Below are 26197 nucleotides of genomic sequence, written 5' to 3' on the forward strand. Positions count from 1 at the left end.
TATGAAAGTCAGAGAGAAATCAAGAAAAGAAAAAGAGTGGATCTCCCCTTTTACTCTATCAAAACAGACAGCAAAATACAGAAATAGAGCAATTGAAGAAGAAGCAAGAAATAACTACTATTATAGACTTGTTCCTACCCTCTCTCCCTTCAACCAAAAAACTCCCAAAAAAGTCAAAATCTTCACCTTTTACAACTACTCTATATGCACCCTCTATACTACTACTGCTACTACAAAAAAAAATAAAAATGATCTGAATTACATTTGTTAATAACTATTGAGTAATTTTGTATTGGTAGTTTTCAAGAATGATGAACAACAGTGCTAATAATAATAGTAATAGTATGATGTCCCCCTCTTCATCTGCTGCATCGGGGAATAATGGACAACAATCTCTTGGTTTGAAGACTTATTTCAAAACCCCAGAAGGGAAATATAAGTTGCAGTATGAGAAAAATTATCCTGCTGGTCTTCTTCATTTTTCTCATGGAAAGACTGTTACTCAGGTACAATGGTTAAGTCTTCATCTACGTTTTAGGGTTCTTCTTTTTTTATTTTTATTTTTTTTGTGTGCTAATTTGGTGTAATTGTGTTGTTTTGGGGTGTAGTGTTTTTTGTGTGTTAATTTGGTGTAAGTGTGTTGTTTTGGGGAGTAGTGTTTTGTTTGTTATATTGGTGTAATTGTATTGTTTTGGGGTGTAGTATTTTGTGTGTTAATTTGGTGTAATTGTATTGCTTTGGGGTGTAGTGTTTTGTGTGTTAGTTTGGTGTAAGTGTGTTGTTTTGGGGTGTAGTGTTTTGTTTGTTAATTTGGTGTAATTGTATTGTTTTGGGTTATAGTGTTTTGTGTGTTAATTTGGTGTAATTGTATTGTTTTGGGGTGTAGTGTTTTGTGTCATGTGTTAAATTGGATTTTGAGATTGACCCTTTTGATAAAATCGATTTTTTGAGCGGAATCTGGAACGGATTTTAAGATTGTGCGGTTTAATAATTCATCATTTCCTCTAGGTTGAGCTCGTCGCACAAGTCGGGGCTTGCTTAGTGTAGTTTACCTCTCATTTGTGGTTTGCGAGCTATTGTATAGGAGCGGGGACCCAAAGTGTAGTTGCTGTGGATTCCCTTGTCATAAAAAAATTCATCATTCTGCAGAAAAGTTCAAATTAGTATGTTATTTTGGGTTAGTAGTGTTTTTATGATGCTGAAAATTAAATTTTGAGATTGACCCGTTTCATTAAATAGACCTTTTGAATGGAACCTGGAATTGGTTTGGGAAACATGGTCGATTTAAGATTCTGGGGTTTAATAATTCATCATTTTTGCTGGGTTGAGCTTGTCACAGGGGCTTGCCCAGTGTTAGTTACATCTCCTGGGTGGTTTGCAAGCTATTGCACAGGAGCATGGTTTACCTGTAGGCACCCAAAGGGTAGTGGCCGCGGGTTCCCTTATCATAAAAGAACTCATCATTCTGCAAGAAGTTCAAATTATGTTATTTAGGGATAGTAATGCTAATGATGCACAAAGTTAGATTGTGAGATTGACCCTTTTTGTAAAATCGATCATTTGAGGGGGAATGTGGTTTTGGTTATCATGGTTGATTTTCAGATTCTGGGGTAATAGTTCATCATTCTGCGAAAAGCTCAAATTATGTTATTTTGGGATAGTAGTGTTTTATATACAACAACAAAAACATACCCAGTGTAATCTCACTTTACAAAGTGAGGTCTAAGGAGGGTTGAGTGTACACAAATTATACCCCTACCTCATAGGTAAAGAGGTTGTTTCGATAGACCCCCGGCTAGTAGTGTTTTTTATATATGATGCTCAAATTTAGATTTTGAGATTGACCCTTCTTCTAAAATCAATCTTTTGAGAGGAATCTGGAATGATTTTGGGTAATATGGTCGATCTTAAGATACTTGGGATTTAATAATTCATCATTCTGCGAGAAGTTTTAATTTTTTTCTCTACCCAGTAGTATTAGCCTTATTCAATTTGAGCTATCATTGGTGTTTTTGTTCTCTGGTTACTGCATGATTTCGTTGTCGTTGCTGGTCTTTCTCCTGTTTGTTATGTAATGCTTTCACATTTTTTGCATTATTTTGTTGTTGTTATTGCTCCCATATCTGTATCCCTTTTCCAAACTGTTTGGCAGGCTTTATTTAAGCCAAGGGTCTATCTGAAACAACCTCTCTATCTACGGGGTAGGGGTAAGGTCTGCATACACATTACCCTCTCCAGACCCCACGTGTGGGATTACACTGGGTGTGTTACTGTTGTTTGAGGACCTGTGAAAAACAAAGGTAGTTACACTGTTTATTCAGTTTTTAAATACTTCTTTATGCTCCAGTTTGACAATCCAGTGTAGAGCTTTTTTTTGGTAGTTTCAGTGCTTCGATTCATTTCAGGCCTTATGTCTCCAATTTTAAACTTTTTTGTCCTGTTTATTATCGGTAGCTTACTTGAAGAGGTTTCTTCTATAAATGGATGAAAATCATGAAATAATCCCTTTAACTGAAGGAAGTGTATCACGTAATTGCAGCTTTAAGACTCCGATACCAGTTAGATAAGCTTTAGTTAGTAGCTACTAGCTAATGCTTGGTCAGCCTTTTTTTTGCATTCTGAAAATAACAGAAATATTAGTCCAACTCCATAAAGTCCTGACATGTTTTTCAGGTTTCTCTAGCTCATCTCAAAGATAAGCCGATTCAGGCACAGCCTCACTCGACATCAGGTTTTGGAGTCAGCAGTGGTGTTAAGTCAGCAGCAGCGAGATTGTTAGGTGGTGGAAATGGTAGTAAGTCACTTAGTTTTGTTGGAGGAAATGGTGGAAGTAAGTCTGTCAGTGGTATGAGTGGTAGAGCTGGATCATTTGGGGTGACAAGTTCAAATAACTCTGTCAGTATTTCCAATTTCGATGGCAAAGGGACTTACTTGATATTCAATGTTGGTGACACAATATTTATTAGTGATTTGAATTCTCGAGATAAGGTATGGTTATCAACTATATTTGTTCTTTGAGATGGTAAAAATTGAATATATGAGTTCTAAGAGGTTCACTGGAAAATGTAGGATCCTATAAAGTCAATACACTTTAGTAATTCAAATCCTGTTTGCCATGCATTTGATCCGGATGCAAAGGAAGGACATGATTTGCTCATTGGGTTGAGTTCCGGAGATGGTAAATTTGTCTGTACATGACATACAACTTCAATCATCCACTTCACCCTTTACCTACAACGTCTGCTTTGCAGTTTATTCGGTATCTCTACGTCAGCAAATGCAAGATGTTGGGAAGAAGCTTGTTGGGGCACAACATTACAACAAGGATGGTTCTGTTAACAACAGGTAAGGTTTTGAACTCAACCCTGTCTTTGTTGTTCTTGTGAATACCATTTGGAATTGTAATGCTTTTCTTTATTTTATCTTGTCTTTCTGGAATAATGTTAATGGTATGTACTTGACATCCTATTTTAAGTTATTTTTTGTTAAATAGATCAATAGTCATAGCCGTGTCATGTGTGCTTTTACAGCTAGTATAATTGTGTGTTTCCTAGAATATTCGTTTAGGACTACTAGAGTGGCAAGTTTTTCCTACTAATAAAGCTGGAAGCTGAGATTCTTATTTTCTTATATTTTTGATTGGTTGTAAATGGAAGACTTCTTTGGATATTTGCACAATCTTAGTATAAGTTTAATTGGATGGTGAATGCAGTTGAGGTGGTTATTTCTTAATTTTTATTTAGGTCAGTCATTAGATGCTTATTATAATTGTTGGGACATAATCCAGAGATTGCATTGCTTTTTGGTATATATTTTAAGGAATCCAATAATGATTAGTTCTCTAAAGAATTCCACGTCAAGTTTCATAAATAATATCTTTTAGAAGTAATAGTCAGTAACCTTAGAAGCACCTTCTGTTGTCTTATATATGTAGTGCAATCATAATTCAAAGTTCTCGTAAGGATGCTTCAAGATTTTTGACTCCTGTGCTGCACCCCTTCCGGTTTGTGGTTTGTGTATCAAGGGAAAAGAAAGAGAATTAGGATAGTCTTTGTAGTATGAGAATGAAAACAATCAATCAATCAACTACACCTCACTTCCAAGCTAGTTGGGGTGAGGAAAAGAGTATTTTCAGTTTTTAGAAATCTCACGAAGGTAAACAACTTGAAGCTCCCCACACAACCCAAATACAATTAGAGTCGTGATATTAGCTTCATGAAAAGTACGGTCTATAATACTTTGGGAATTATCTCCTTCCCTTCCTCCCACCTACTTCCTAAATAGGCATAGTGCTTCCTGCATCACGAAACATTTCAACGGCGAAATACGTAAGTAGCTGCTAAAAGTTGTTACCGACATAGATACCTTAACTACCGTTATGACCAAATAGGCACCTCCAATTAGCATAAGTGTACAATTGCTTTTTAGCATGTTGGATATATTGATAATCTATCTCCAACTGTTAAAAACATGGCAATTCGTTATTTACCCTTGATTTCCATCAACATTTTCTATCTCTACACACCTTTACCGTTGCCGTCACCTCCATACTAACTTTTATCTCCCATGACCACCTTTAGCCTCCTTCATCCACAACTCCAAAGCCCTCCTTCAACAAAATCCATCAGCTGCCACACAATGCAGAAACGAACTCTGTACATTCTCCACTTGATATTCATACCATTAACTCCACGAACGCTCAATCATCAAAGAATTAGCAAGAAACCATTCTTCTCCACCATAAGTCCATTGCTATAAGCCACTAGAGTTGTGCCTTCCCCAGAAAGCTTCACCCATCAAAGACCATAGAGCCACACACACAAAAAAGGAAAAATATTGGTAGACCACCCCATCAATGCCGTTGACGGAGACATCACCTACCATTGCACAACTACCTCCATATTCAATTTTCAACAATTTGTTTAAAAGCTTAACCAAAAGCAGGCAATTCAAATGAACAATTTCAACTCCACCACAACCTCCTCCACAACCACCTATCTTTGATTTTATTTTACCAGCACAGCTAAAAAAAATTGATACCCATCTCTCTGATCTTTTTTAACCATGATAAGCGAAAACATTTCAAACTGGGTTTTGCGATCTTTCAGGATTTGAAGAGGATTGAGGATTATAAGAAGGAAAGAGATCGCTGAGGTGGGTGAGTGGCATTGTGGTGGTAAATTTTCGGCAACAGCTGTAAAGTTAAGGTTTGGGAGATGGCTATGTGGTGGTTGATGGTGAAGAAGAATGGAGTGGTGTTTGATGGAATTTATGAAGATTGGAGTGGTGTTTGATCGAATTTATGGATGATGAAGAACAAAAGAGTGCGAGGAAGCTGGTGAATATATTGGATGATGAAGAAGAAAGTGGGGGTGGGAGTTCTATTTTTTATTCTTTCTTGAAATTCCATGTGTTGTCCTTTGATTTGTCAACTTCCGCATTATCCGCAATTGTAACTCACAAATAACTTCTATCATAACCTGGACGTTCAGGAGGCACACTTATGCCAAGGAAAGTTAAAGTGTCTATCTGTTACGACGATAGTAGGAGAGTTCATTTGATCCTTGGCGACAACATCAAGTGTCGATCTATGTATTTTGTCTATTTTAAAAAGACAAGAAACTTAAGGGTTTCGTTTACCGATGATAATCCTTGCTTTTCCAGGTTTAATGTTTTCTTTTGTTTTTGACCGACAATGTACTAGTATTTCAATTTTGATGGTTGTCTATAATGATGGGGCAGATTTAATATATTATTTTACTTTTCAACAGTCGATGTACTACTATCGCTTGGGTGCCTAACAGTGATGGGGCTTTTGTTGTTGCTCATGCGGATGGAAATTTTTACACCTATGATAAGGTAAGTATTGAAACTAATTGGGAGTGCTACCAATTTCCAGGTTGTTTTCACTGATCCTCATATTTTCTACTTTTCTTTGACCCACGGTTGTCATATTTCAGAGCAAAGATGGATCTGCTGATCCCTCATTTCCAGTCATCAAAGATCAAACTCATTTTTCAGTTGCCCATGCACGTTATAGTAAGGTATTTTGGTTCTGTATATAGTTCTTTCTGCAGCGTTTGATGATGTGCCCCTGGTAACAGTACCAAGATTATCAATTTCTTGGTTCATATATTCCTGTTATTCCTGTTTTTCTTTTAAGAACGACATCCTTACCTTTTTACAATAGCTATCAGAAATCACAAGCATGTTCCTTCTGTGAGATAAACAAGGTGGATGAAAGGCATATATACAGGCGACTTTTCAAGTGCTGGAACTGGCCAAATCTAGCTAGGAAAAATATAGAAAAAATTTGAGAAAAAATTTCTCTCCCAGGCGCGACTTTCGAGGAAGTCCACTTTTAATTTAAAAGTCGATCTTTTCTGATAGGGGGTCCACTCCGGCAACTATGGCCGGAATTATATCACAGGGGGATAGTAGCATATACTACAACGCAGGTTTCAAATCTTAAGAAATGACTAGGTGCAAAGAAGGTGCAGACACATGGTATGATTGGATAGAGCGAAGTAGGAATTTAATGAGGAGGGTGAAGATAAGCATTAAAGTTCTGAGATGGTTGGCCTTTGTATTTATTGAAGCATCGAAGGTACAGGGGAACATAATTAGGAGATGGAATTTAAAGGATCACTTTTCAGAATTTTATTGCTCTCTTAAATACAATGAAAATGGCTGATTTGTCAGTTTTATTGCTATTCAAGGACAAAATAAATCTGTCATTATTACACCGGAAACATCATACAAAGGGGGCTGGGGAAACATCGCTCATAAAATAGCAAAGTTCATATATGAACCAATAACAGAGCAAAAATCACAAAGGAACACTGGAAGGCATATGGATATCTCCTTTAGAGAAGCGTTCAAAAGTAAGAGATGGACGACGGAATCCACGAAGAAGGCACAGGTGCAAGCAGCAGGCACTCGTATAAGGGTTCTGAATGAAGCAACGGCATCAGAGGCCGATCTACTGAATAGATGCATTGTTGGCAAATTTCACAACTCTCTACAGGAGATCCCTACTCTAAATGATATAAGAAGATGGGCATGCAACACATGGAAATCAGCCATAGGTGTCGGTGTCTTTGCTATGAACGATGGACAGTTTTTGTTCGAACTTCCATCTAGAGTTGCAGCAGAGCACGTCATGGCAGGGGTCTGGGTCTGGGTCTGGTCTGGAAGAAGATGAATCTAAGCCTTGAATGGTGGAGATCAACTACAGGGTGCTGACCGGAAGAAGTGACGAGAGATTGGATGTGGATAAGAGTTCTAGGACTACCTCTGAGCATATGGTCCCAGAAAATCTTCAAGCAAATCGGAGACCAGTGTGGAGGTTTTATCGAGACTGAAGAAGAAACAACACTAAAAAACCACCTACACTAGGTCCGCATCAAGGTAAAGGGAGACGAGAGAAAGGTGCTGAGGGAAATAGAGATAGCCAGTGAAGGCTATGTCTACTAGATTCCGATCTGGTGTGAAATTCCGGTGACCATCAAGGAGGAGAAGAAGAGAGATGAAGATCATATCGGACCAGCGGGTAATAAAGGTTTTGTACCCACTACAGTGAAGGGCCAAGAAGTCCATAGAGCAGACCACGTGGGGACTTCAACAGCTGGCGAAAATTTAAATTTGGAAGACACGTGAGTGGTCACGTGAGTCTAATTTAAAAGAGAAAGGGCCACTATGTGCTACTGCTGGCAAAATCAATAGAAGGGTTTCTATGGGCCCAGACACTTTAGGCCCAATAAAAAAGAAGCAAAATCATCACAGATCTAAAGCCCAGGAGGTGGACATAATTAATATTGAGATCATGGCCAATTTGACGCAAATCTCTACACACAATAGCTTTGAGAAGCTGGGAAACCAGGAGATAGATGAAAATTATTTTCTTCAGTGTGATCAAAATGAAGGGGTATTGACGGAAGCAGAAACAACTATTGTTGCAGTAGAAGTAACAGAGTTGGAGAGGCAGGAAACACAACTAACACAGCTAAATATGCAGGGAGAAATTAACAGCGATACCTCCGAAGATGTCATTCCTTTGATGATACAACCACCAACAAAAGACATTACTCGATCAAGGAGTACGCCGAACTGGATTAGACAACATATCAGGCTGAGTAAAGAATTTGAGGTTGACTTTAGAGGTTGAGAGGAGAAAGCAGAAGAACTCTTCGTGAAGATAGACAACAATAAACAGGAAGATAAAGAAACAAAAGGGGTACAACCAGTTACTAAAAAAGGGGGGGGGGGGTAAATGAGCTAGTCTAGAGTTGGACACCAAGTTCATGAGTTTTGGCACTAGAAGTAGAGGGGGATATCTACCATAAAAGATCGATGAAACTAAATATAGTAACCTGGAACATAAGGGGGATGAATTGTGCTAGGAAAAAGGTAGTGATAAAAAATATCTTGAAAAACTGGGAGGCAAATGTGGTCTGTTTTCAGGAGACAAAAGTGGAAGTAGAAATCACAGACATAGTCAAAGAAGTATGGGGGAATAGATGGGTAAACTACGCTCAACTGTAGGAGCGGAACTAGGGGTGGTATAGTTATCATGTTTTAGGGGGAAATTAGTAGTGTGGGAAGTATTCTGTAACCTGCAGCTTCACAGGGAAGTGCCAAGGTTTCAGTTGGCATCTTACAGGAGTCTATGCTCCAAATGAAAGGGAGGAGAGAGAAGAAACTTGGTGGGAAATTTGAGTAGCCAGAGGTCTAGTTACAGGGCCGTGGGTCCTTTGTGGTGACTTCAATACTGTTAGACATCCATCGTAAAAGAAAAACTGCAGCAGAATCAGCAAAGGCATGACAGATTTTTCAGATTTCATCGAGGACATGGAGCTGGTGGACATAGAATTGGGACATACACACAACTTCTAGACTGGACAGAATACCTTTCTCTCGCCTATAATGTTACAATGTGGTGATTGGGAGTCCACTAAATCTTATTTCAAGTTTGAGAACTGGTGGTTGGAGACGGAGGGCTTCAAGGAGAGAGTAAAGGGATGGTGGGATTCCTTCAATTGCACCGGAAAACTAGACTATATTTTAGTTACAAAACTTAGAGCATTAAAAGGGAAATTGAAAGAGTGGAGCAAAACTGTCTCGGGAAACTTGAGGGCCCAAAAGCAAGAGGTGTTGAGACAACTAGCTGAACTAGAGGAGATGCAGGAACATAGAGCTTTAGAGGCTGGGGAAATAACCTCTAGACTAACTCTGAGTATGAAATTTGAAGACATAGCCAACAGGGAAGAAATCGCACGGAGACAAAGGTCCAGGGCGGTATGGTTATAGCAAAGGGATAGGAACAATGGTTTTTTCCATAGAACTGTCAATTTACACCGGAGTTCAAACACAATTGATAAGTTAAAAGTAAGAGGTGATCCTGACAAAAGCAAAAGAGGTTCACGAGGAGATAATAAGTTACTATAAGAACTCGTATTCTGAACCAGAAGACTGGAGACCACATCTTGACATGAGGAACTGTCCAATGATTGGAGAAGAGGAAAATAGCTTACTGATGGCACCATTTGGGCAACAAGAAATTATGAAGAGTATAAAGGCATGTGCAGGTGACAAAGTACCAAGACCTGATGGTTTTTCCGTGGCTTTCTTTAGCCAATGTTGGGAAACCATCGACACGGACCTAGTTGCTGCAGTACAAAATTTTCACAAGGAAGAAATCTTCGAGAAAAGCGTTAATGCCACATTTGTAGCTCTAATACCTAAGAAAGTGGGGGCTATGGAGTTGACAGATTTCAGACCAATAAGCTTGGTAGGAGGGGTGTACAAGATCATAGCCAAGCTCATGGCAGAAAGGTTGAAGAAAGTTATACAGTCTTGTGGATAAATAACAAATGTCATTCATTAAAGGAAGGCAAATCATGGATGCAGTGTTGATAGCAAATGAGTGTGTCGAGTCCAGACAAAGAAGGAAAAAGCCGAGGATTCTCTGTAAGCTAGACATACAAAAGTCCTACGATCACTTGAATTGGAACTTTTTGATACTTATGATGCAGAGAATGGGATTTGGAGCTAAATGGATCAACTGGATGAAATATTGCATTAGCATAGTCAAATTTTCTGTACTAATCAATAAAACTCCTAGTGTTTTTTCCCTTCACAGAGGGGCTTGAGATAGGGAGACCCTCTGTCTCCCCTTCTTTTCATCCTAGCAATGGAAGGACTTAACAACATGATTCAGATGGCCAAGGAAAGAAATTGGATCAGGGGTTTTCGGGTTGGCACCAAGGCAGCAAACAACCTGGAAATAACTCATCTATATGCAGATGACACTTGTCTTGTGCGAAGCAGAGAAGGACCAGATATTGTTCCTAAGGGTGATTTTCGTCATATTTGAAGCAGTTTCTGGTTTACACATAAACTAGGGAAAGAGCTTCATTTATTCTATAAATGAAGTTGTAGAGGTGGACAATTTGACAACAATTTTGGGTGGCAGAGTAGGTGAGCTACCAACCATATATTTAGGCATGCCCCTGAGAGCCAAAAGCAAGTCTAAAGGGATTTGGAATGGGAAAATTGAAAAGCGTGGGAAAACGCTTAACCACTGTAAGAGTCAATTCCTCTCTTTAAGAGGTAGATTGACTATGATTAATAGTGTGCTTGATGCACTTCCAACATATATGATGTCTCTTTTTCCAGCTCCAAACAATGTGATAAAGAGGATAGATGTCCTAAGAAGAAACTTTCTCTGGCAAGGGATTGTAGACAAGAAAAAATTTCACTTGGTTAAATGGGAGGTGGTAACAAAAAGCAAGAAAGGAGAAGGAATGGGGATCAGGGATATGAAAATGCAAAATAGGAGCCTAATGATGAAATGGCTTTGGAAATTTGTTACAGGGGAAAATACACTATGGAAAGAGGTAATCAGGGGAAAATATGGCATAGAGGATAGATGGATAACAAAGATGGTGGATACTCCATACGGATGCGGCATTTAGAGATCCATTAGGTATCTTTGGCCGCTAGTCTTATCTAGGATTAGTTTCGAAGTAGGGAATGGTCAGAAAGTATCATTTTGGGAGGACAAATGGATAGATCAGAGGCCCCTGAAACAGCTTTACCCAGACATTCACATCCTAAGCCTACAACAACAAGCCACTGTATCTGAAATGTGGACAGGACAGGACAGGGATAAAATTTGCTGCTTAGAAGTAATTTAAATGATTGGGAGATGGAGAGGATAGGTGCTTTCTACAATACCATGGAATCGTATAACAATCTAACAGGGGAAAAGGACACAACAGTTTGGAAGATTGGCAGTAAAGGGGTTTTCAATGTAAACTCTGCATACAAAGATTTCATCATCTTGCAAACAAGAGAAGAACTTTGGCCATGGAAGATGATATGGAGGATCAAAATCCATTACGAAGGCAATTGTTTCTCCTGGTTGTTGGCTAAAGCAGCAGTGTTAATACAAGAAAATATGAAGAAAAGGGGTTTCCAACTATGTTCTAGATGCTATTTTTGTGGGGAACAAGCTGAGACAGTTAACCATCTCTTTTTACATTGCAAATGGGCGGATCAGCTTTGGAGGATATTCACCAGCCTAAGGAAGATTACTTGGGTAAAACCAAGGAACATTGAAGGTGTTCTCAAGTGTTGGATCAGTGTGTGAAATACTACAGAAAAGGAGGAGAGATGGAAGATTGTCCCGGCATGTATATGGTGGACAGTATGGAAAGAAAGAAATCAAAGGTGTTTTGAGGGCAAACAGAACAATTTATAGAATTTCAAGATGAATTGTTTAGCTCTTTATTATTTTTGGTGTGAACAGAAAGTGTTAGGACAAACAGAAGATATTTTTGATGTTCTAGACTATTTGTAACAACAACAACAACAACAACAAACCCAGTATATTCCCACATAGTAGGGTCTGGGGAGGGTAGAATGTACGCAGTCCATACCACTACCTCTAGGGAGCTCAAGACAAAAGACATTAAACAGAAACATCAAAATCGTAGAACATGATGCAAATAAAATAGGTACGACACTCGCAATTAGAGAAAAGAAAAAAGAAATACATACGTAAATCAATAACTAAAGCCATAAATAAATAGATAAATACATAACTTTGCCAACAAACGACAGCAAGTCCACCTACTTACTGACTACTACTACTCCTCCACACCCTTAGCCCTCTACTCTAATGCTTTTCCTCCATAACTTTCTATCCAGGGTCATGTCCTCAGTCAGCTGTAACTGCTCCATGTCACGTTTAATCCCTTCTCTCCAGTGTTTTTTCGGTCTACCCCTACCCCACTTAAAACCTTCCAAGGCCAAAGTCTCACACCTACGAACTGGGGCATCCGTGCCCCTCCTCATCACATGACCAAACCATCTCAACCTCACTTCCCGAATTTTATCCTCCACCGACACCACTCCCACCTTTTCTCGAATAATTTCATTCCTAACCCTATCAGCCCTAGTGAATCCACACATCTAGCGTAACATTCTCATTTCCGCCACCTTCAACTTTTGGATATGAGAACTCTTAACCGGCCAACACTCTGCTCCATACAACATAGCAGGCCGGACTGCAACTCTATAGAATTTGCTTTTCAGTTTGAGGGGCACCTTCTTATCGCATAAAATTCTCGAAGCGAGCCTCCATTTCATCCAACCTGCCCCCATGCGGTGAGATACATCCTTATCTATCTCTCCATTCCCCTGAATTATAGACTCGAGATACTTAAAACTATCCTTCTTGCAAACCACCTGAGAATCCAACTTTACTACCACCCCCTCCTCTTGCCTCGAGTCACTGAACTTGCACTCCAAGTACTCCGTCTTGGTCCTACTCAACCGAAAACCTTTAGACTCCAGGGTCTCTCTCCAAATCTCTTGCTTATCATTAACCCGTTGTCGCGATTCATCAATCAGAACTATATCATCCGCGAAAAGCATACACCAAGGCACCTCGCCTTGTATATTCCGCGTCAGCACATCCATCACCAAAGCGAATAAAAACGGACTAAGAGTTGATCCCTGGTGCAACCCTGTCAAGACTGGGAAATGCTCAGAATCTCCTCCCATTGTCCTTACCTAAGTCTTTGCTCCCTCATATATGTCCTTAATCACTCTGATATACGCCATCGGAATCTCCCTCGCCTCCAAGAAACTCCAAAGAACCTCCCTAGGGACCTTGTCATACGCCTTTTCCAGGTCTATAAACACCATGTGAAGATCCCTCTTCCTCTCTCTATACTGCTCCACCAGTCTCCGCATAAGGTGAATTGCCTTCGTCGTGGAGCGACCAGACATAAAACCAAATTGGTTCTCCGAAATAGACACAATCTTCCTCAACCTCCGCTCCACCACCCTCTCCCAAATTTTCATCGTGTGACTCAACAACTTAATACCCCGGTAGTTGTTGCAACTCTGAATGTCACCCTTGTTCTTATATAGAGGAATCATCGTGCTCCATCTCCACGCCTCGGGCATCTTTGCTGACTTGAAAATATTGTTAAACAAGTTGGTCAGCTACCACAACCCTGACCCGCCATAGAACTTCCAAAAATCCACCGGAATCTCGTCGGGCCCTGTCGCCCTACCCCTTCTCATCTTGCGAATAGCCTCACTGACCTTCTCTACCCTAAAACGCCGACAAAAGCCAAAATCGTGACACTCTGCGGAGTGCTCTAACTCTCCTAACACAACACCTCTGTCCCCTCATCATTCAAGAGCCTATGGAAATAAGACTGCCATCTATCCTTAATGAGGGCGTCGTCCACCAAAACTCTGCCATCCTCCACTTAATTAATTGTAACAAAAAGTACAAATAGGAATCAAATAGTTTCTGTGGTACATTTGGAAGGGGACTACACATTTTTGATGTAGTAGACCTATGGATATATAGATAAAATGTTATCTTTCTAAAAAAAGAAGGCATATATACAGTCAACTGCTTTCAGTATGTTGAGGCTATTCTTTAATACTAACTAATAAAGTCTTTGTTTGTAAATCAAGTTATATCTCGGATATGAAGCATGGAACAAATTAATCATATCTTGCAATGATTAATATTGCACACATGATTATTAATTGCGTGTATGTGATATGTTATACATTGAAATTAAGGCTGAGAAAACTGGACGGCAGATTTTTCAGAGGTGAAAAATTTAGAAAAACGCCAAGATCTGCTGAACTATTAAGCGTAGAACATAATTAAAGTAGTGGGCTTAAGAGAAGGGAAATGATTATGAAGAGTGCGTGTAAAAATTTAGAAAAACGCCAAGATCTGCTGAACTATTAAGCGTAGAACACAATTAAAATGGTGGGCTTTAGAGAAAGGAAATGGTTGTGAAGAGTGTGTGTGTGTGTGTGTGTGTGTATCGATAGGAAAATCAGCTATAAAAATAACCTAAAATGTTTGGACAAAAGAATTGAAGAAAACTAAAATTAGGAATAGGAATAAGCATCCGCCAGTCAAATTCAAAAACAATTGGAAATTTTGACTTAGATGTAATTATGCAGGTTAAAGTTTGTTGTGAGTAGTTTTAATTTTTGTAACTTCTTATTCCTAATCATTATCGTAAGAGTGTCCTTAACCATCTTATATGGTGTTGGGCAATCCTCACTTCGAGATTGCTTCTGGAGTGGAGTTTAAGCCTAAGGTAAGGCTGGCAACGGAACCGGAAAATTTCGTTCCGGTCCGTTAACTCTGTTTCTATTTCCGGTTCGGTTCCGGTACCGGTAACACAACGGTACCGGTTGGTGCCGGTATACCGGTGCGAACCTTCGAAAAATTTTGGTTGGTATACGTCTGCTTTTACGCAGACGTTCGGTATATTCGTTCCAACTTTAATCTCTTTTTATTTACTTTAATATCTATATTTTTATTTTTTAGTATCTACATTTGTTTACTTACATTAATTTTTTAATTTATAATATTTGTATTGCTTTTTTTAATATTTTAATTTTAATTATGGATTCTAGAAAAAATAGTAGTGGTAAAAATTCAATCTTTGGTAAGGTTTTTCGTAGAAATAAAAAAAGTAAGGCTACTACTAGTTCATTACCGCCTAGACTTAATGAAACTTCTTTATCACAACCTAATGGTTTCGACGTTGGTATTGGTATGGAATTAGATCATGAGACCCTAAGTAGGCGTTATGATAATTTTGAGGAAGACTTACCGGAAGAAGATGATATAGAAGAACAAGAGTTAGGTGATACCCCTACCCCTACTAGTCCGGTTACGAAATTGCCGGAACACGATGAAGAACTTCCCCCTTTACCGGAATTTACTAGGGCCAAAGGTACCGAACGTACTAAAAGGTCTTTAGTTTGGAAATTTATGGAGCATGATTGGGTAAAAGTACTGCTACTTGCAATAAATGCAAGAATGTTTTTAAACATTTGACCGGGGGAAAAATGGCGGGACAGGGTTGCTAACTACGCATTTGATGAAATGTAATAAAGAATTTATTCGTCTAAAAAATGAGGCTAAGGCAAAAAAAGATGGTACACCATTTGTGCATAAATCTATAAGAGGTAATATGGTTCAAATGCGTTTAGACATGTTTAACCCGGTTGGCCCAAGTTCATCATCGACATATAGTGAATGTAGATAGAGAAGAACTAGCGAAAATGGTTATTGATATGGGTTTGTCTTTTAGTTTTCCTTCGTATCCCGGTTTTATTCTTTATATTCAACTAGTATATAATCCCTCTTTTAAAGTTTTTTCATGAAATACAATTAAAAATGATATTTTTAAATTTCAAGCTGAACATTGCCATTTTCTTCGTTGCTTATTTGATAAATTTGATGGTAGAATATCTGTTACTTCTGATATGGGTCGTAGTGTTGTCGGTAATGATTATTTTACTCTCACGGCTCATTGGATTGATCATGATTGGAATATGCAAAAAAGAATTATTGCTTATAAATATGTTGACGAGTCTAAAACAGGTATGTATATAGCTAGTATAATAATGGAGAGCATGAAATATTTTAGATTTTTTGGTAAACCTATGACATGCACATTAGATAATGCTTCTAATAATTTGAAAGCTATTGAAGAGTTAAAAACTAGATTATGTCTTATGAATGAAGATCATTTTCATGTTAGATGTACTGCACATATTTTAATTTTAATAGTACATGATGGTGTTCATTTGTTTGGAAATGGTTGTGTTAAAGTGCGACATGCTTGTAGTTATATTTTTAAAAATAAAAGAATGGATGTAATGGATGATTTTAAATATAAATGTAAACAATGTGACCTTCCATATAGAAAAGTTCCAAAAGAAATTCCTACTAGATGGAATTCTTTGTTTCAAATGCTTGAAGTTGCTTTTATATATCGTAAACCTATACAATTAGTTTATAATGCTTATAATGAGGATGTTAATTTAATGCTAGATGAAGATGATTGGATTGAAGTAGAAGAACTTCGTAAATTTTTGAAAACTTTTTTTCAAGCTACGAACACAGTATCTGCTCAATATACTGCAACTATTTCTTCTGTTTTAGTAACTATTACTGCTATTTCTAAAGTACTTGCTGAATATAAAAAATTATGCCCTTACAAAGAGGCAATTAAAGCTATGGTTGATAAATTTTAAAAAATATTATTTTCCTATTCCACAAATTTTTTTGACAACTAATTTATTCAACCCATTTTATAAAGAACATGGTACAGTGATGTTGGTTAAAAAATTATACAACAATTTAGAAATTGGACCTCATGAAAAGCCATCAGTTGACACTTGTTGTGCTAGCAAGTACGTAAAGCTAGGAGTGTATATAACTTGTATCAAGTTATGGAACAAAATATTGGGCCGATCGAACCTCCTATTTCTAGACGTATAGATATGATGATTTAGATGACGAGATGGGCGAAGAACTTGGTTTTCAGTGTTGTAGGAGTAATGATTTTGATTCGTATCTTTCGCAGGATTGGGAAAGTATTAGAGATGAAACTGGAAAACAACAACTTTTATCATGATGAAAGACCCGTATCAGACAATTTCCAAAACTTTCAAGGATGATTCGAGATTTGCTATCAACTCAAGCTTCTTCAGTTGCTTCGGAGCAAGCTTTTAACACGGGAAGATTTATAATAGGAGATCATCGATATTCGTTAGCAAGGGATAGTTTGGAGATTTCGGTATTATTTAGGGATTGGATCAATGCCGAACGAAGAAATTTTGGGCTCCCCAAATTACCGCCCCATGTTGAAGACGAAATAGATGAAAATTTTGAGGAAAATAGTGATGCTGGAATGGAAGCAATGAAGGAACAAGGAAAAAGATCAATTCCGGAAGATTTATCCACCGAAGAAATAGAAAAGTTACGCCAAAAATATTATAGACAATTTAAATATTAATAAGATTCTACAATGGAGATTTTCTTTTAATATCTTTGTAATAAATGTACAACGTATGAAATTTGAATAAATGTAACGGCTATTCGCCTAATTTTATTTTAAAATTTGTCTTTTGTTTGTTGCAATTATGGGAAAAAAAGTTTAATACAAAACTTTATAAAGTTAGGAAATTTTTTAACTTTACAACTTAAAATTATATAAATATAATTTAACTTCTTAAAATTATTAAAAATTTTATATTAACTTAAACTTAAGGATATATTTTTAAGTTTAAGATATATTAAAACATGTTATATTTATTAACTTAAATTTAAGATATATTTTTTAAGTTAAAATTCTAAACTTTTTAATATATATTAAAACTTAATCTTATTAAAAAAAGTTAATAAATTATATATAAAACTTATATAAATTATATAAGTTAATATATATATAAGTTAAGGCCATTAAATTATATAAGTTAATATATATATAATTTAAATTAAAATTTTAAAAAACAACTGTACGTAGTACATTAAGGACGGCGTCTCTTCCGGTAAGGTTTCGGTGTCGTTCCGGTCCGACCCGGTTCCACACCGGTAACCAACGGACCGGTGCGAACAAGGGGAAAAATCCGGTATTCCGGTTCCGGTAACACCAGTTCCGGCGACAAATTCGGTAAGGAAGTTCCGGTTCCGGTTCCGGTCAAACCAGTCCGGCGGTACCGGTTCCGGTCCGTTGCCAGTGTTAGCCTAAGGCTTTCTTGAATATAATCAGTGCCAAGCCTATCTCTTTTCTTGGGTTACCCAATGTTGGTCCTCCATATTACATTGTCCATGCTCAGATTGTCTAGCTTTAGGTGTGTGGAGGAAATGGAAGTTAGAGTTCCACAATCCACATGGTTGAGGGATTATCTGTAGTCTTGTTATATGGTGTTGGGCAGTCTTTACCTGATTAGGTTGCTACTAAGATTGAGCTTGTCCCAAGTTCATTTTTAGCTATAAATTTCATTCATAATGTGTTGTTAACAATAATCTATAACTTTGCTAAATATATTTTGGTTGCTAGTGTTTTCTCTTAAAGATCGAGGTCATAGTGACAAGGGCAGGCATGTCTTAGGGGTCGTTTGGTGAAGCGTATAAGGATAGTATTAAATAGAATATATCGGTAATGCTGGGATTTACTTTTGAACTACAAAACAAGCAATTATGAAATCGTATTAAAAAATTTGATTTTCTAATAAATAAATTAGGCTATATTAGCCTTGGAATATGTTTTCACCATCTTGTTCAAGTATTTAAACATATTCTAAAAATTCGGTAAAGGTTTTAAAAAATCCTTGGATTCATACATTCCAGTTTTCAATTTTAAAAATACTTTTCCCATTTATGACTTTCATAGTACTACAATAACAACTACTACAAACATATCTATGTAATCCCACAAGTGGGGATCTGGGGAGGTTAGGATGGCCTTCATAATACTCTTGGCACATAATATTAAAGTAATGCTGGGGTTAGTTATATTGGGAATTAACTTTTATTGATTGGCGGGTTTGGTGTATTAAGGGTGTGAGAAATATAGGTGAAAAATGTTATTGGATTGTTGTAACTACATTATTACACTAGAACCCTATTTATAGACACTATATTTTAATCGTTTTCCAAATAGGACACAACATTACAATCTTTTTTCAAGTAGGATTCTATATACTATTTCTATTCCTACTCATATTCTAACACTCCCCCTCAAGCCAGTGCATACAAGGCATATGTACCGAGCTTGTTATGGATATAATTAACACGAGAATCAATGAGGGACTTAGTGAAGATATCTGCAAGAAAATTAGTAAGGAGTGCTCTGAATGCTTAGGAGACCTCAGTTGAAAAGGAAAAAACTGAAAAAGTGGTTGGAAAAGTAGGAAACATCGTAGGAAAGTCGATCTGTCGCTGGAAAATTGCCGAAAACTGTATAATCAAGAGATGAGTAGATCTTGAACAAGAAAGTTACTGAAAAACTGGTTGAAACATGCTCACACACTGGATTATTAGATTTGATGGTTGAAACAAGCACCAAATGACTTTTGTTAAAGGGAGACAAATTATGGATGCAGCCTTGATAGCTAGTGAATGCATTGACACAAGAACTAGAGGGGAAGTAGCTGGTGTGATGTGTAAGTTGGATATTGAAAAGGCATATGATCATGTAAACTGGAACTATCTACTGAGCATTTTAAAACAGTTAGGATTTGGGGATAGATGGCTAGGGTGGATGAGTTTTTGCATTAAAACCGTCTGATTCTCTGTATTGGTTAATGGAGAACCTGTTGGTTTTTTTCTATCTGAAAGAGGGTTGTCTGGGTTGAGACAAGGAGATCCTTTATCCCCTTTCTATTCATTATAGCAATGGAAGGATTCAGTAGTATGGTAAAGATAACAACCCAAAATAACTGGCTCAGAGGCTTCCAGATAAGGGGTGGTAATATGGGGGATTTGGAAATTTGTCATCTTTTATATGCAGACGACACCATTATGTTTTGTGAAGCTGAAATGGAGTAGATTAGATACATTAGAGTATTACAGGTGGTATTTGAAGCGGTTTCAGGGCTAAGGGTTAACTGGAGAAAAAATAGTATTTTTCCCATAAAAGAAGTCCCTAACATTCAGATTATGGCCCAGATGTTAGGATTTGGAGTGGCAAACCTTCTCACTGTCACAAGGATGTGGAGATTTGGAACAATGTCGTGGAAAAAACAGAGAAAAGAGTCGTCCATTGGAAGGCTCAGTATCTATCCTTGGGGAGGGTCACTCTTATAAACTCAGTTTTGGATTCTCTTCCTACCTATATGATGTCCTTATTTTCGATCCCGGCAAGCGTGGTGAAGAGATTGAGTAGATTAAGAAGGAATTTTTTATGGAATGAAAAAAAAAGGGGAGGATATAACTTGGTGAAGTGGGAAGTGGTCCAGTTAAGCAAAATGTAGGGGGACTTGGCATCAGAAACTTAAAAATTCAAAATAACAGTCTTCTGATGAAGTGGTTATGAAGATTCAGCAAGGAGGAAACCTGACTGTGGAAAGAGGTCATCTCTCATAAATTTGGACTGGATACTTTTTGGTGCTCTAGGGAGGTTAACAGTACCTATGGTGTGGGAGTGTGGAGATCTATTAGGACTCTTTGGCCAAAGCTACATGCAGACTCTAGAATCAAGGTAGGCAATGGTGACAAAACAAAGTTTTGGAACGATACTTGGATAGGGCAAACTACATTCCAAGAAGCTTTCCCCGATTTAATGGCCTTAAGCAGCAATCTGAATTTTAGAAGACATCTAAATGATTGGGAAGTGGGAAGGGTGGTTGAGTTATTGAAATTGGTAGAGGAATTCCAAGTCAGCTACTGAAACTGATTCGCTGAGATGGAAACATAAGGCAGATAGCATCTTTTCTGTGAATAGGCTTTACAAAAAACAAAATAATGCAAATGAAAGATTAGAGATATAGAAAAGAATCTGGAAGTTCATGGTTCCAACTAAGGTAAAATGCTTCAGATGGCTTGTAAGGTAAAGAAGGCGTGTCTTACTCATGAAGTACAACAAAAGAAGGGGAGAGTAGTGATGACCAGATGTTTCTTCTGTAAAGAGACTGGGGAAACAAACAATCGCCTATTCTTACATTGTAAGTTCACCACCCAGATCTGGAACCTGTTTTTCAGCCTCAAAAAGACAGAGTGGATCATGCCTGAACACACAACTGACCTGATGAGTTGCTGGATTAGAAGATGGGGGAGCAAGAGACGGAGAAAATGGTGGAGGATGATACCCTCATGCATTTGGTGGTCAGTATGGAAGGAGAGGAATGGAAGATGTTTTGAAGATAATATCTACTCCATTCATGATGTGAAATGGAGTTGTTTAGTGTCTTTATTTTTTTGGTGTAAAGAAAGTTGTATAAAGGAAATAGATGACTTGGTAGACTTCTTAGGTGAGTTGTAAAGCTAGAGCCTCAACTTTTTTTTATGTAACGGTGTTTTTGAAGGTAGCCAACAGTCCTTAATTGCTGACGAATGCAACAGTACTAATTGTAAAAAAAAAAATGTGGTCACCCTGGGAAAAAATTATATGGGTAGGGTCGGAATGATGACATAACCCTACTGAAAAAGAAAAATAACATGGGTAGGGTCGGAATGATGGCACAACCCTACTGAGAAAGAAAAATAATATGGGTAGGGTCGGAATGACGGCACGATCCTACTGAAAAAGAGAAATTATATGGCTTGGGTCGAAATATTGGCACAACCCTATATAAATCAGATCTAAAGAGTCACCGAAAAGACGCACATAACTACACAAATTAGATTTGAGAAAGTTACCGGAAAGACGCATGATGCTATTTAACTCATGATATGAGAAATTAATCCGGAAAGATGCACGGTGCTATGCAAATCAGATATGAGAAAGTAGTCACCTGGAAGATGCACGGTGCTACAAAAAATAGATATAAAAATGTAGTCACCAGAAAGATGCATGGTGCTACGCAAAGATATGAGAAAGTAGTTAACGAAAAGAAGCACGGTGGCCCAATCTTTTGGTAATATGATCATTGGCCAGACGGGCGGCATATATGGGTTATAGCCGCCCGTCGGCAACAGAAGCTCTTTGATTCTCTACCAAGATCGTAGAGGCTCTAATACCATTTGAGAAATATAGGTGAAAAATATTCTTGAATTGTTGTAACTACATTATTACACTGGGACCCTATTTATAGACATTATATTTTAATCGTTTTCCAAATAAGACACTACATTACAATCCTTTTTCAAGTAGGATTCTATATACTATTCCTATTCCTACTCATATTCTAACAAAGGGAAGTTTATCTTTAATCGTGCTTGTCCATGTTTAATAACCCTTGTATTGCTAATACCATGGTTTGCTATGTATTAGTTATACATCCTATAATACTGAATAGGGTGTATAATTAAACATGTATCGTTATATTTAGGCTAAAAATCCTACCAAACAAATGATTAAATAATGACTAATACATGTTCTATTTTTTCTGATAAATCCAACCAAACAACTCCTCAGTGTCTTTGTGCTTGTACTAATGCACCACCTAAGTGAAGCGCACAACTTGGATTTATCCCAGATTCAGGAGTCAAACGTGCTTCAAATTAGCCTTTAACAACACTGCTAGATGGTTGAGATTGTAGTGTATTTCCTTGAAATTCAGCAAAATAGCATAAAAATTATATTACCAGATTGTGGATGAGGGAAAAAATTTCTAATTTTTGCGCTCCAGGTAATAGTACTGTTATTTGAGTTGGTAGAATCAGTATTTATCATCTATTGTGTAACTCTCTGCTTAGTTTTTCCACAAAAATGTTACACACCAACAAATGTAACAATCTAGATGATCTTTGTCCTGGAACTTCATTACAATTAAATTGCTTAGTCCATATTCGAGGCATATGCTAATTGTTAGGTACTCCCTCCGTTTAAAAAAGAATGACTTACTTTCCTTTTTAGTCCGTTTAAAAAAGAATGACCCCTTTCCTTTTTTAGCAACTTCTAAATTTTAACTTTCCACGTGGCATGATTAAGACCACAAGATTGAAGGACATTTTGGTACATTTGACATATCTTTAATTTAAGACTACAAGATTCAAAAGTCTTCTTTATTTACTTAAACTCCGTGTCAAGTCAAACTAGGTCATTCTTTTTAAAACGGAGGGAGTATTAGATTACTTGCTTCTTAACAGAATTTGTGTACCTTTCTGGTCTCAAAGACATCTATTGTGTTTTTAGTTTTAAATTATAGAAAAAAAGGATAAAAAGAATCATTTTGAGACCTGCCCTTGTTTTCGAAGGAACCATTTAAATAAACAGGAAGAATTCTTCCGTATGTTTTAAGCACACATTCATATATTATTGGTTCCTATTTATTTGATTTAAATTTGTATTTGATTCACTTCTGAGGGAGTTATTCTTATCTTCTCCTTCATATACACAGGTTTAGACCCAATTTAGTAAGTTGACTGTTTTTGTTGAACTTTCGTGATCTTTGACTAATCACAATGAGCCCCATTCATCAATTGGTGTATCAGGTTCTCCTTCTCCGGAACAAGAAAAATTAGTATCCACTGCCGCACCTCCGTGCTGTGTCTTTAGTTTCGAAGTGCACAGTTCTCTTTGTGTAGTTTCAAAGTAATTGTGGGCATAAATTAGAGGGCACTTATGTATTATTTTACGTAGGAGGATACAGAAAAGAATCAGTGCATTAGCAAAATATAGATACGAGTACTTAAAGACAAAAATGCTCATAAAGATGTAATCCCGGACCCCTCATAGCAATCCCTACATTATTGCATACGGCATAACAGTTCATGCATTATTATTCGATGCATATCAACCCCACATTATTATTCACCACTAAATAATCCCGACATAACCTGTCCCTGAACCAGATAATCCCTAAAGAAGCAAGTTTACTGCTCAGTAAAAACATAAACATAGTTCCAGTTTCATCTTCCTAAACAACGGACCAATTTTTCCATTATATGTTAACAAGCATATTCTCTGTTTATCTTGTCTGGAATAGAACATTTAGTCTGCTTCTGCTCTACCAAAATTAAATAGATGTCTTGGTTAATTTATTATCCATTTATCGTGGCATGTTATTCAATATCTCCTAACTGATTGTGGGAAGACTGAAAAATGTTTGTTACATCTCTTTCTTGCTGCAGTTGAGTATTTGACTGTCTATATCTCAAATCTAAGAACTGCTGTTTTAAGTTCATCCTTTCACATATTTCCATTTGGCTTTTATATGCAGAATCCTGTAGCAAGATGGCATATTTGCCAAGGGTCCATCAATAGCATTGCTTTCTCAACTGATGGGGCGTATATTGCTACTGTAGGGAGGGATGGTATTTTCTTCAGGAGATGACTTGTAAAGCCATTAATTCTTTTTTTTTGATGATTTACCCTTATGAGTATGACTGATCTAATGCAGGTTATCTGCGTATATTTGACTACAAAAATGAGCAGCTTATATGTGGTGGAAAAAGCTATTATGGAGCTCTGTTATGTTGTGCTTGGAGGTGAGTGTTTGTGGTTTTTTATTCATGCATATTTGTAACTTGGAAGTCACTTTTGCCTTGTGGACATGTAGCACACATCCTCTTCCCACCTTCCTTCCCTCACCCCCGCAATTGCCCACAAACAAACAAATGTATGTTGTTTCTAATGTTTTGGCTAGAGTGAGTATCTATACTGAGAGTACATGACCAACAGCATGGATGGAAAGTATATTTTAGCTGGTGGAGAAGATGACCTAGTTCAGGTTTGGAGCATGGAAGAACGTAAAGTTGTTGCATGGGGTGAGGGGCATAACTCCTGGGTGAGTTGCTAGCAGTTATAACTTACCTTTTTTTGGTTTCTATGTAGCATTCATGCCTTAATCTATTAACTCGTGTCTGGCAGGTCAGTGGTGTGGCATTTGATTCATATTGGTCAGCACCAAATTCAGATGGCACAGATGAAAATGTGGTCTACCGTTTTGGTTCTGTTGGTCAGGTACATGTTCAAAATAAGAGAAAACTCATATTATTGCATTTATGGCTCACTATTTTACTTGGATCTTTTATGTTCTCATCCAATATTAAATGTTACTGCTTTCTAAATTTTTTTCATCGCCTTGCTCATAATATGATTATCAAGTGCCAAGTATGATCTGTTTTGAGGTGTATCTGGCTATCTGCTTTACATCTCCTTTCTAGCAATTTTGACTTGATGATTCTTGGTAGGACACACAATTGCTCTTGTGGGATCTGGCAATGGATGAAATTGTAGTACCAATGCGCCGTCCTCATGGTGGATCACCAACTTACAGCACCGGGAGTCAGTCAGCGCATTGGGATAGGGCTTGCCCTGTTGGTATGCTGCAACCTGCTCCAAGCATGCGAGATATTCCAAAGCTATCACCCTTGGTCACTCATCGTGTTCACACGGAACCACTCTCTGGCTTGATGTTTACTCATGAATCAGTCCTTACTATCTGCCGCGAGGGGCATATAAAGGTTTGGGTGAGACCAGAGTTTGGTGAAACCCAAACTAGCAGCTCAGAGTCTTTGCCTAGTACAAGTTTGAAGGAGAAGCCAGCAATATCAGGGAAGGTTGTCAGTTCCAAGTTACAAGCAATGACCTAACAGTAATCACATTTTGTGTGTGTGTGTTTGGAGGAGGGGGTTGCAAGATGGTGAACTAACTAAATGGTGCTCCTTTTACTAATGTCGGTAACCATTTATTTATCTTCAGATTTGCTTGCACTGAGATTGACCAACTAATTGTATAGCGAACAATGAAGATGCTGCTGGGAGCAGCAGGGGGTTAGAAGAGTGTCAAAGCAGCTTGTAAGTATGATAGGTAAAAATAATTTGAGGTTGGGTCTCTTGAGATATGTAATTCCCAGTTCCTAACTCACCCCCTCTGACTTTTCCCCCTTTCTGTTCAGCCAATTTTGCTAAGAAACTGTTGGTTGACAATCACTTATATTGGATTGCCTCATGGTACCAACATATGTGGGCTATCTATTTATTTATAGCTCTTTGTCGTCGGAATTTTCTTTTCCTGTTGGGTAGTTGAGCCAATTGTGATCAGATTCTTGTTCCAAAGTCTACCGTACTTTCTGATAGATTGTTTAGATTTCCTTTTTTCCCTCGAGGCAGAAAGTTTGCATGGAGTTAGTTAGCTTTTAGAAAATCCGCGTTTGTCATTATGGTAGCGTCATTTACACTTGGATTGTGGAAATTCGGAAGAATTCTTGCTAAAGCGCCGCATAGTCTGCTGTT

The 26197-nt window shown here is 37.6% G+C and overlaps 1 protein-coding gene across 1 annotated transcript; it reads left to right on the forward strand.

Annotated features, from left to right (window-relative positions):
* Positions 1-25947, forward strand: LOC107843354 (probable catabolite repression protein creC). The gene is made up of 11 exons (XM_016687596.2): positions 1-506; positions 2674-2988; positions 3070-3178; positions 3252-3345; positions 5772-5859; positions 5961-6044; positions 24181-24274; positions 24361-24448; positions 24642-24747; positions 24831-24923; positions 25154-25947. The coding sequence occupies exons 1-11, from the start codon at positions 309-311 to the stop codon at positions 25553-25555; spliced, it is 1671 nt and encodes a 556-aa protein (XP_016543082.1). The 5' UTR covers positions 1-308; the 3' UTR covers positions 25556-25947.
* Positions 25948-26197: the final 250 nt, after the last annotated feature.

The sequence above is a fragment of the Capsicum annuum genome, chromosome 10 (assembly GCF_002878395.1).
Source record: "Capsicum annuum cultivar UCD-10X-F1 chromosome 10, UCD10Xv1.1, whole genome shotgun sequence".
Classification (NCBI taxonomy): domain Eukaryota; kingdom Viridiplantae; phylum Streptophyta; class Magnoliopsida; order Solanales; family Solanaceae; genus Capsicum; species Capsicum annuum.

Coding starts and splice junctions, on each gene's coding strand:
- LOC107843354 (XM_016687596.2), top strand. CDS start 309: ATGATGAACAACAGTGCTAATAATAATAGTAATAGTATGATGTCCCCC. Junction 3,179..3,251: donor TGGGTTGAGTTCCGGAGATG/GTAAATTTGTCT, acceptor TCTGCTTTGCAG/TTTATTCGGTATCTCTACGT. Junction 24,748..24,830: donor GTGAGGGGCATAACTCCTGG/GTGAGTTGCTAG, acceptor CGTGTCTGGCAG/GTCAGTGGTGTGGCATTTGA.